Consider the following 12,093-nt stretch of genomic DNA (forward strand, 5'->3'; position numbering starts at 1 on the left):
GGTCCCTGGTTTCAATGCAGGGCTAGATGGATCTTCGGACTGATCCAGTAGGTCTCTTCCTCCATGAAGAACTCACTCGATACCCTTAAGCAAACCATTCTATTCTATTCTATCGTCTGTAACGCCCTTGTAACACTGGGAATAACACTGATTTACAGTACAGGCCTCTTGTAAGGATAATCCATTTGAAAGCCCTTTGAATACCAGAAAATGTATTCCTGTGCCAATATAGGTTAGGAAGCTGCTTCATACCAAGTCAGGCCATTGGCCCATTTTGCTCAGTACTGTCTGTGACTGGCAGAGGCTCTTCCGGGCTTCAGATAAGAATTTTTTCCCAGCCCAACTTTCGGAGACTGGGGATTGAATTTGGGACGTTCTGCATGCAAAGTAGATGCGCAGGGCTACCATCAGCTCTATTGACATGAGAAGTCAAAGCTCCAAAGCACAATATGTAAGACTGTAAAACAGCTTTCTTGGAACACATTTGAGTTCATGAGACTTTCTAAGAGCCTCTTTTCTTCAACTGAACGTTTTCTTACCCTGAATTCATTATTTACTCTCGCCTCCTCTTTAAATGTATCACATGATAATTGTCTAGGGGTGTGTGTTTTATAGCGTGCTTAGGAAGCTGAGTTCGCAGCTACTATAAACCAGCAGCCTTAGACTAAAAGCGCGCCAGACACCCCTATCAACTCCTTCCCGAAGCATGTTTACTGCGCGTTTAACCGCCAGCAATAAAGCCTCCCCCTTTCCAGCCGACGGCCTATCGGCACCAAGCAGAATTATTCACATGAGGAAAGCTGGAGGCGGGCCTTGGTGGGATGCCGGCGACCCACCCTTCTAGCAAACTTTCGAATTCTGTTGGCCAGCGCAGGGTAACGTAAACCAATGGCTGAGCTCAAATGTGACTAAGCCCAACCCAGCCTATTTCTTTTCTAAACTGTCTGCCTTTGAAGTGAGAGAGGTTGGTGCTTTTCTTCTTTGTAATTGGACACGAGTGCCTGTCAGTTTCCTGACGTCTACACTCGATTTCGTGATTGGTCCCGCCCAGGCGCGAAATGTAACGCGGGAAAGTCTTGGGTTTGGTGGTGATGAGAGTTGTGGTTGCCGTTAGTGAGAAGCCCCGTGTGGAAAGAGGCCGCGACCAATTCGGGAGTAGGAGTGAAATTATCTGCAGCCGCTGCCTCTGAGACGGATCTTTTCTGCTTCGCTGTCATGCATACCTAAAGTGTTCCCTTTGGGTACCAAAGAAGACCCAAAAGCGGCGGCGGCGGCAGCTGGGCACCGGAGCGAATTGTAGACAGGACGAGTTCTGGCGCAGGATGTCTGAACGACCGGGCCCTCCGCCCGTTATCATGTGCTCGGGAGATTCCCCGAAGCGCGTCTTGGTCTCTGTCATCAAAACCACCCCTGTCAAGCTACCCCGCGCTGGCAGCGACGACCCCGCTCGTGCCCCGCCGCCGCCACCCATCCCCACCAGCCCGGGCTTTAGCGACTTCATGGTCTACCCGTGGCGTTGGGGAGAGAACGCGCATAACGTTACCCTCAGCCCTCCCCCATCCACGGCTCAGCCTCTCCGCGACGGAGGGGGCGGAGGAGGGGGGAACTGCAGCGGTATCCGAGGTGCAGTTAGACGCTCGGGCGGAGAGGACGAAGAAGCGGGCAGCCCGGACAGCGGCATCGGGAGCAGCGGGCATTTGAGAGTGAGTGCGGGGCCGATGGAGTTAAAACTGGAAACCGCGAGGGTGGGGCGGGGAAAAGGCGCGCGGTGGGGGAGGGCTCCTTTTTAAAAGGTTCTACTGAATGTCCGGCCACCCCACTCCGCCTCCCTCTCTGTAATCATCGTTGGAGAGTTTTTTCAGTTAAGTCACTTCCGCGAGTGATGCACGCTCCCGGTGACGACACCTCTGCGCGCCAAAAACATATGTATTGCTTTTTAAGGTAGGTCACGCGCACACCCGAGATTCACCGTTGGCCAGTGCGGGCGCGCGACTAGGCAGGGAACGACTAGGCGCGCTGGACCAACTTCCTTAGAGCTCTCTTTTCTGAAGGGACGCGCACGCGTGCTCCACGCCCTTTAAAGTAATAATTGCTTCCTTATCGCGTTGGGTTGATACTCCTAATAACCCTTCTGCCTTTAAATACGTGGCTCCTCAGGACAGGAGTTGTGAAAGTTGTCGCAATTTAAAATTCTTTTTTTTTAATAATCAGGCAGAAAGGCGGAAATGAGGGAGGCTGTTACTGACCCGAATTTATGTTTGTAGTGTTTGTAAAACCGTCTTCTCAGCAGAGCTTGGAAAAGTTACTTTTTTTGAACTACAACTCCCATCAGCCCAATCCAGTGGCCATGCTGGCCGGGGCTGATGGGAGTTGTAGTTCAAAAAAGTAACTTTTCCAAGCTCTGCTTCTCAGGAATATATAAGGCCAAGCTAGAGTTGTGTGAAGTTATTAGGACAGTAAGGTCTTCTGTAAAAAATAGATTTATGTATTAAGTTTATATGCTGCACATTCAGCAAACAAGTGCTCCCAGAGGTTTTCAGCTGTAGCATAAGGCTATAAACAAAAGGGTTTCAGCTGTAGCAGGTTGTGTGCTGAACAGCTGTCATATGCCAGGAAGTGCAGACTGACCCATGGACTGAAGTCTCCTGCCCTGCCAGCCCTTTATATAGTAGTGTTTTGAGTGATACAGTTTTTATAATGGCCCATTTATTTACTAGGATGGGATTAGAAGAGGCCGGCCAAGAGCAGACACAGTCCGAGATCTAATAAGTGAGGGAGAGCATTCTTCTAGCAGGATTCGCTGTACTGTTTGCAACAGAGTCTTCCCACGAGAAAAATCTTTACAGGCCCACAGAAGAACTCACACTGGTAAGTGGAACAAATCACTAAGGAATAAAGCCAACAATGGATCTTCTGTCAGAACATGAATCTTGGAGAAAAATTTGAAAAATAAACTAAGGCATTATCAGTAACTAAATGGAATTTACGATAGGCTGAAATTTCATAACATGATAAAGTCTGGCTATACCAGTACAGAATTGCATTGCAGTTAACATTCTGAAAGCCAGGAGAAATCGTCTTTGAAATTTTTGTTCCACAGGTGTTAAATCCAATATGTCTGATTCTTTTAAAAATGGTGAAAGTAATATTTCACACAATTATTTAATAAAGGCCTCTTTATTTTCTTGTTTTGCTTGTAATGTCTTGTAAGGGGGAGATGTAGATACAATTTACATGTTTATTTTGTGAGAAGGGTCAGATAATTTCCCTGAACTGTACGTGTTCCGTATTTTCTTGTGAACTGTTGCTGTACTGTAAATCTGTCTTCTAATAAGCACAGTAGTTTCACCACATTATGAAATACAGGGTTAGTCTTTAATTACACTTATGCTGTAATTCTAGGCATGGGATGCGTTTCCAAGTGAATAAACATGGGATGATTACCTGATCGTCTCCAGCATACCTCTAACAAGCCCCCTTTCAGGCCGTACAATATCAGCTCTGACATTGGTTGTGCCAACACATGGGGAAGCAGAATCCAGTATCAGAGCTCCCTCCAGTATCAGCTTTGGCATCCTTCCAGAGGACATAGGATTGCAACTTTAATACAATTGCAAACATTAAGCTTCTTTTAAACTTTAATTAATCATGCATTTAAATGTGTAACTCTCCCATTGAAATCAGTGGGACTTAAAAGAACCTTAATTTTGAATAATTCCCATTCTGTTGAATCTATTGGGGAATGTAGAAATGCAGGGTGTACCTGTTGCAGTAATTTAGAAGCAGAGACTATATCAGACAAACTACATCAAAACTGTCAAAATGACTGGGAAAGGCCTGTAGTCAAATTGCATGACAGCTAGGACATCTGCAGTAGGCCCATTCTAAATGTTAAGTACATTTTTGTTATTACTCCTTAAGCTTATATCAGAGTAACAGCTACATTTTAAAATCTGATAACATTGTAATACTGGCAACAATAATACACTTGCAGAAAAAGTGTTCAGTGCTTTTATTTCCGCAAGGTATCCTTATCAAACTTCAAGGTATACTTGATTGTTGTTCCAACTTTTTTCCCCAGGTGAAAGGCCTTATTTGTGTGATTATCCAGAGTGTGGGAAAGCTTTTGTTCAGAGTGGGCAACTTAAAACGCACCAACGTCTCCATACAGGAGAAAAACCTTTTGTCTGTGCGGAAATTGGTGAGCAGTGAGAGATTTATCTTTATTCAAATCAAGTGCTGTGAATACAATTGGAAAAAAGACATCACTTCTCCCAATATGTATTATTTGAGAGGGGAGGTAGATACTACTAGTTTGAAAACAAATGGCATGATCCAGTCAAAGTGAAGCACTTCAAAAACCCACTGACATCAATGGGAGGGTGTTCAGCCCATTTTTAATTCCTCCACTAAAATCAGTGATACAGAGTGTGCTTTACTTTGGCTGGTATGTGTGAAAAGACTGCATTTTGGACAGTGTAACATTGTATCATGTAGTATGTTTGGAGCAGTGAAGCCTTGCCCTTCTCTGGGGGTGGGGGGGAGCGATGGCTGAAACTGGTGAAAGCTGAAGTTCCGTCCTTGAATAGGGAGGCAAGGAGTACTTTGTATAGGTCCCTTGCTTCCTTGGAAGGAGGGACTATGGGGTGTATGTGGTTTGAAGGGGGAAAATGGCCAATTCATGGCCAGTGTGGCTGTAGGGTTCATCTTCGGAATAGGTGGGGAAGGTATGCAAGAGCAACTTTAAAGGCTGAAGGCACTCAGAGCCTGGGAGGCAGATGGAGTTTTACATATTGATAGAAACATAGACCAAAACTTTGGTTCCCAAGCCCACTACTCATACGTTTGCTGAGACAATAGCTTGTGTTTTATACATGAGAAGGTAATATAATGGCCTAGTGTTTACATTTTCAGTGTTTCTGTTTTGTTTTTTAATAAGGATGTGTAAGCAGATTCACACATGCAAACCGTCATTGTCCCAAGCATCCATATGCAAAGCTGAGGAGAGAAGAACCAACAGACAGACTGAATAAAAATCAAACTGCAGACAACAAAGCTGTTGCTGAATGGCTGGCAAAGTAAGTTATTTTATATAAAATAAGTTTATATGTTTTTATTATTGATGTTTTTATTTAATTGCTTTAAGGTGTTTCAAAAGAAGCAATTCACAAATTAAACAAAAAACATTGAGGATTGAGAAATCTATTGCATTGTAACAAGTACCTGCCATCTTGGATATTTTAAATATGTTATTTCACACCACACTAATCAAATGGCTATTTCTAATGCAAATGTTCATCTTTACTGACAGGTACTGGGAGATGAGAGAACAGCGCACTCCAACACTGAAAAGCAAAACTGCTCATAAGCCTGACCAGGAGCAGCAAGATCCCATGGAATATCTTCAGTCTGAAGATGAGGAGGAAAAAAATATCGCTCACTCAGTCCCTTGTAGCCGCCTGCAAGAACAGCGTGAACGCTTGCATGGTGCACTGGCACTCATTGAGCTTGCAAACTTGGCTGGAGCTCCATTACGACAGTAATAGAACAACTGGACCTGCTGATAAATAAAAAGTACTGCATTCAGTACTTAAAACCAGTTAGTTCCTGGGCATAAGCTAAGCACCTTATTTGCTTCCATAGGCTGCTATTCTGTAGAATTTATGAAGAATGTTGTTGCCCCAGAAAATGGGGTAAGAGAATTGCACTTTTTTTGTACGGTAAAGTCAGATGTAAAGCTTTTAAAAGTATTTTGTAAATAGGAGACTGTATAATGCAGAGTGGGAAATGCTCATGTTATGGAAAGCTAGATTTGCAAGGTTAGGGATTTGTTCTTAATCACAATTACATGGAAGTAAGTCACTGCAATCAGTGGGACTTGCCACACATATAAAAGTGTAAAATCAGGATACCTGTCATTCTTTGATTTAGTCCTCATAGGAAGCACTTTCTTTAACTCATTAGATTAGAAAAATGGTACATGTGTTCAAAGAAAACAGTAGAAACATTTTTTTAAAATTCGATATAAACACTCATGCATCCATGATTTTTCAAATACCAATATTTTACCTAGCATCACTGGCAAGGATGCTAGAAATAGCAACATAGAAGAAATGGGTGATATGTCATTCAGGATCTTCACTGTGACTGCTGACATGAGACTGACTTCGCTTTTGTGAACAGATCTTGGCAGTCTTGACGGAGTAGCACTTGTTGTTCCTAATAGAACGTTGGGGATGTTTTGCACATTGTTGGACTTGCCTATAACCAAGTGATATGTCTTGCAAATTCTAGGCATCAGTAACATGGCGTCATTTGAGGATTTCTTGCCTGTAACAATGGCATTTTTGTTTTTGTCAATAGGGATATTTGCAGGATAGCATTGGTTTTTAGTAAAAGACTCAGCAAACACTAAAATACTGCTTCAAAATATTTTCTTGCATAACGCCACCTTACTGCTTTATTCGAAACTTAACATGCTAAGTTTTGTGTTCATTAGCTACTTCAGTTATTGATAAAAAAATTAAAAAATATTTGCTATACAATTAGTAAATTAGGCTTCCAGACGTAGTTGCAAGTGTGAGATATATGGGTTAGTGTTTTTTACCTTTTCCCCCAAATGAAGTTATAGAATAGCACTTAGTGCTCTTGGGCACTCAAAGGAAATTTTTAGCTACTTATTCTTAGTAGTTTTAAGTTATAATATGCCACGCATGTAGCTATTTGTGAGCAAAATGAGTAGAGGTGCATAATAGACAAGATAATTTTATGCACCTGTTTTTAGCAAAAATAAAGGCTGCTGGCATAAAAATATGAACTATATGATCCTTGTCCAAGTAACCACCTATGATTTAAGTTGGTGTTGAACTTAATTCCTTATAATCGCATCAAATAAGTGAAGAAAGCTAATTCCAAATGTAAAGTTTAATAATAAATGTTTTAAATCAGCAAGATACATTGTTGATGTTTCCAGGATTATGATACCTATGTCAATTTTATTTTGGTATATCCTTAAGAATTATGTATTAAACAGCTAGAAAGAGGGAAGGTAGTGCAGTAGTTGGTTTAAATCACATGGTCACTTTTTGGCTTGTTAATTTCATATATGTTTGGCACATCTGCTTCTTTAAAGCAAAGCACTTCAACTTGGATCTTTTGGGTACATAAAAATTGATATGTAGTCTTTGGGAGATAGGGCCAAGGACCCTCAAATGCCAATTTTGATGCTATCCCTAAAGCTGTCTCGGAAATGGGGAAAGACATTGGCACTTCATGGAATCCAGCTGATAACACAGACGAAAACTTATGACTGCATCACCTGGTAATGAGAACAAGGCCCAATTCATTGTTGGTGCTCACAAACACCTTCCGCTTTTCAAACTTTACACTGAATGCATATTGAAAATATGTATTTAATTTAAAAAAAACAGCATACTGACTAGCTGTTGGCTAGTTAAGCTGCTTTACCAATTATGTATAAAATACATCTTTGGAAAAACTTCAAAATAAGTTACATTTGTGAAAAAGACTGGGGTTTTTAAAATGGTGGTTCAAGAATTCTTTGCTTCATGTGATTAAGCTGTACTTTTGGCATGAATTAAAAATGCTGTAATTCTCATAAGCTTTGAATAAAAAGTTGCCTAAATTTTAAATCTGCATTCATGATGATACTGTTGGTTCACATTGTACCCTAGAGATCATCTGCTATGTTCAAAGCTTTGTAGAAGTTCTGATGTGTGCACAATGGTTCTATGTCTGACTTCAATGGTACATTGAAGAACTGGTAGGTACAGTTCTCTAATACAAACTATATTTAACTGAGAAAGCAAAATACCATGTGTACATTGGAGCCCTTGGCCCATAACCCTGTTTTTTTTTTTCCGTGGCTGGATTATTCTGCATTGGACAATATTGTTACTAACTTTCCAAATTTTGTGAGCGGGGAGAAGGAGCTACAAATGGCTTTTTGTTGCATTTAACAAGAGAACCTGTATGGAATAATAGTTGAGACCATGATCTTTGCTAGATCTGGTTGGTCCAGAAGCTGCAGCTAGTGCAAAATGCAGCAGAGAGACTGCTCACTGGGGCAGGGTATCGCCAACATGTCACCCTGCTGCTGAAAGAATTGCACTGGCTACCTATTAGCTACCAGGCTAAGTTCAAGGTGCTGGTTTTGGTGTACAAAGCCCCTTGCAGATACCATCTTATCAGGAGGTCTGTTCCGCACAACATAGGAAATAGAGCTTTAGTGTAGTGGCACCTGCCCTTTGGAATTCCCTCCCCTTAAATATTAGACAGGGACATTTCTGTTATCTTTTTGGCGCCTACTGAAGACCTTCCTCTTTCGACAAGCCTTGTAAGTTGAGACCTTATCCCAGTCTGCATCTGTGTTGGAATTGCTTTTTAATATGTTCTTAAACCTTTTTTTGAAAAAGATGTTTTAAAGCTTTTAAAAATCTTTTTAAAGATGTTTTGTTTTAGTATGTTTTTAAGGATGTCTTGTTTTAATATATCTTAAAGTCTGTTATGTTAGAGTGTTTTTAGTGCTTTTGTTTGCTACCCTGTGCTCCTACTGGAAAGGACAGGATATAAAACTAATATAATGTAATCTGGCCATGGTCTAGCTCAGGTGGACATCTTTCCCCCCCTGTTCAGAGCATTATTCTCTCAAGGATAATCCGTTGTCCATGTGCTGGTGTGGGCAGAGCCAAAAGCATTCTAATTAACTGTAATAAAGTCTGACCTTCAATTTTCACCATGATTACCTTTGATTAGAATGCCCAATCCTATGCAGGTCTACTCAGAAGTAAACCCATTGAGCTTGATGGAGCTACACTCAAATACACGTAATACAACAGCAGTACAGCTTTTTGTATGCAAACAAGTGGAAGTAATAACTTTAGTGCGCTAAAAATACTGTCTCTTCTAATAGTATGAAATTACATTGAAAGAAGGGAAAGGTATTTTTAAAAGTCAGAAAATTTGAGGAGGAAACAAATAGGAAGGAAGGAAGGAACTCTGATGCGACAGCTTTAGAAGACATCAGGGACCACACAAAATAAGGAAGGAACACAGATCTAGCTTAGTCTACCATGCAGATTCAAATATTAACCAGGTGAGACTTGATGGCCTTACAGGCCCTTTCCAACTCTACTATAAGTGCAGTCTGTGACATTTCTAGGAAATGTACAGAACAGGGTTGGGGAATCTGGTCTTCCGGATGATGTCAGGTTCCCATTTATCCCCAGCCAGCTTGGCCAATGAGCAGGGATGATATGAGCTGTAGTCCAACAACATCTGGAAAGCCACAGGTTCCCCACCACTGGTATAGAAGATGACCCATTGACCTTTCACAACAACAGTAACTGGTTGTAACAAGACTTTCCTCACTGCTGTTCTGATTTAATAGCTGTACCTGTAACACCCTAGTCGATTGAGTCTCAAACATAGAAAATGTTTTCAACTGTTTTGCAGATTTTTCTGCTCACCCAGAGTCAGTACTAGTTGGTGTGTAGACTAGGGATGGAGAACCTGTTGCCTACCAGATGATGTTGGACTACAACTCCCATCTTCCCTGACCATTGGCCATGCTGGCTGGGGTTGATGGGAGTTGGAGCCTAACAACATCTGGAAAGCTACATGTTCCCCAGCCCTGGTGTAGAAAACATCAGCGGTGTAAGGAATAAAAACTGCAAGGGAACACAACTCTGGGACTTTTCTCAGAGCAGGAGCAGTCATGTCATCTGCTGGAATGCCAGGGTTACTCATGGGCCCCTTCTTGCTGTGGCAAATGAATGAGGCGATAAGGATGCTTTTAAGTTTGTGGCAAGTTAGCACAGAGGAAGTCAGAATGAGGAAAAGAAGCAGAGGCTGGATTTCTTTTTTCCTTTGATGGGGTTTCTACTTCATGTAGCAGTTTAAATGGTAACACTTCTTTACAAGATTGCTTGAATTTCTAAAGCTAAAGGTTGCCTTTCATCACACATTTTTATACAGCCGCAAGAGTGGCTGTATACTATAGCCAGCGTGGATTTTTTACATTCTGCAATGTTAAATTGAAAATACCCCCCATGCCATTCTGATGCTTCCCATAAGCTCATTTCAAAACAAAACCTTACAAAACTTATACTCCTGAACTCAGAAACGCTTAACAACCCTCTCAATTTTCATGGCAATACACAAAACAGAAAGAATTGAGAGTTCAAGGTCTAAAGAGAGAGAGAAAACCCCAAATGCCTTTTGGACTTTTTTCTCTGAGTTCTCATAATCTGTTGAAATTCATTAAAAATCAGCCATGTTCACAGAGTACCTGTAATCCTGTTACTGACTTTGCCCCACTCTCTGACCTTCATCTTCTGCAGTTCAAAAAATGCCTGGCTGACTTTAATTTTAAGAAATTTTGGCTGGAACCCTATGATAGGGCCAGGCATGCTCAGTAAGAACCAACTGTCAGTGTTCTAAAAGCCAGACTCACAGCTACTGGGCTTGCCAAATTGGGGCCACACCCACCCCTGACCTTTATTTCATGACAGTCACGGCTTCCCCCAAAGAATCCTGGGTAGTTTGTGAAGGGTGCTGAGAGGAGATTCCTATTCCACTGACGGAGCTCCAGTGGCCAGGCTGGTTATCAGTCAGCCGCTCTGATTGAAGGACTGTGAGGGGAACAGGGCGTCTCCTAGCAATTCTCAGAACCCTTCACTAACTACACTTCCCAGGGTTCTTTGAGAGACGCCATGACTGTCCAAAATGAAATAAAGGCCTGGTGTGGATGTGGCCAGGGACAGCTTTAGTTTAAATTTGGGTGGCAGGCTACATGTGCCTGCTGTAGAATAAAAAGGGGGAAACGCTGAAAAGCAATCATACTGTTCATGTTTTCCTTTTGGAAAGGAAAGTGGCTTCCCCTCTGCCCAGTACCCACCCAATCTACCCTCCCTGCCCCTCCCCCAGGTCAGTGTTGGACTAGGACCTGGGAAACCAGGGTTCGAATCTACACACAGCCACGAAGCTCACTGAGTGACCTTGGGCCAGTCACTGCCTCTCAGCCTCAGAGGAAGGCAATGGTAAAACCACCTCTGATTACCATTTACCATGAAAACCCTATCCATAGGGGCGCCATACGTTAGGGTCGGCCTGAAGGCAGTCCATTTCCATTTTCAAACATGATTGCACAGAAATAAATCCCACTGAACTCAAAAAGTATGCAAATGGTAAAACCCACCCTCCCTTCTCCTTCCTCCTATCCTTTCCCTCTTGCCCCTTCCCTCCACCCCCCCTCCAATCCTCTCCTTCCCCTTCCCCATCCTCCTCCCCATGGTCAGTTTTACCTATCTTAAGCATGATTTCACAGGAGTAAATCCCATCGAACTCAAAAAGCATGCAAATGATCAGACCTGGCTTTCCCCTCCTTCCCCTCTCCTCTCCTCCCCTCTTCCTTCTTCCCTGCCCACTCCAGCCATCCCTCCCTCCCCCCCAGTAAGTTTTACCTATCCTAGGCATGATTGCACGGGAGTAAATCCCACTGAACTCAATAAACATGCAAATGATGAAACCTGCCCTCCCCCCCTCCTTCCTGCTCCCCTCCCCCTCCTTCCTGCTCCCCTCCCCCTCCTTCCTGCTCCCCTCCCCCTCCTCCCCTCCCCATCCCCTGGGTCAGTTTCACCTATCCTAAGCATGATCGCAGGGAAGTAAATCCCACTGAATAAGCATGCAAATGATCAATCAATTCTCAGCAAACTTGCACAGGATCCCATTTCTTACCTCCCAGATTAAAAAGCAGAGAAATTCACTAATAGGCAAAAAAAACCCCTTGAGATTTAAGAATGTACTTATAGTCCACATATATTTCTATCAAACTTTAAAAAGCAGGGAAATTGGGCAACTATAGTGGATGCACCACGGGAGTAGGAGACCTGACCTCCTCTCTGAGATATTGTACTGCCCTACAAAGTTGTCAAAATGCAAACACAATTTGGGTTGGTCTTTCACAGTCCACTCCACTTCTTGTGTAGCTTGGAAAAATTTGGTAACATGCCTATTACTAAAGCTCAATGTGTTTTACGTTGAATATATTCTATAAATATATATTCTATGACC

At 42.5% G+C, this 12,093-nt stretch overlaps 1 protein-coding gene across 1 annotated transcript; it reads left to right on the top strand.

Annotated features, from left to right (window-relative positions):
- Nucleotides 1–949: 949 nt before the first annotated feature.
- Nucleotides 950–5,907, top strand: ZNF367 (zinc finger protein 367). The gene is made up of 5 exons (XM_061626331.1): nt 950–1,703; nt 2,718–2,868; nt 4,082–4,201; nt 4,940–5,078; nt 5,312–5,907. Exons 1-5 carry the CDS (start codon nt 1,323–1,325, stop codon nt 5,541–5,543), a joined length of 1,023 nt encoding a protein of 340 aa, XP_061482315.1. The 5' UTR covers nt 950–1,322; the 3' UTR covers nt 5,544–5,907.
- Nucleotides 5,908–12,093: the final 6,186 nt, after the last annotated feature.

This window comes from Rhineura floridana, chromosome 1 (genome assembly GCF_030035675.1).
Source record: "Rhineura floridana isolate rRhiFlo1 chromosome 1, rRhiFlo1.hap2, whole genome shotgun sequence".
Lineage (NCBI taxonomy): Eukaryota > Metazoa > Chordata > Lepidosauria > Squamata > Rhineuridae > Rhineura > Rhineura floridana.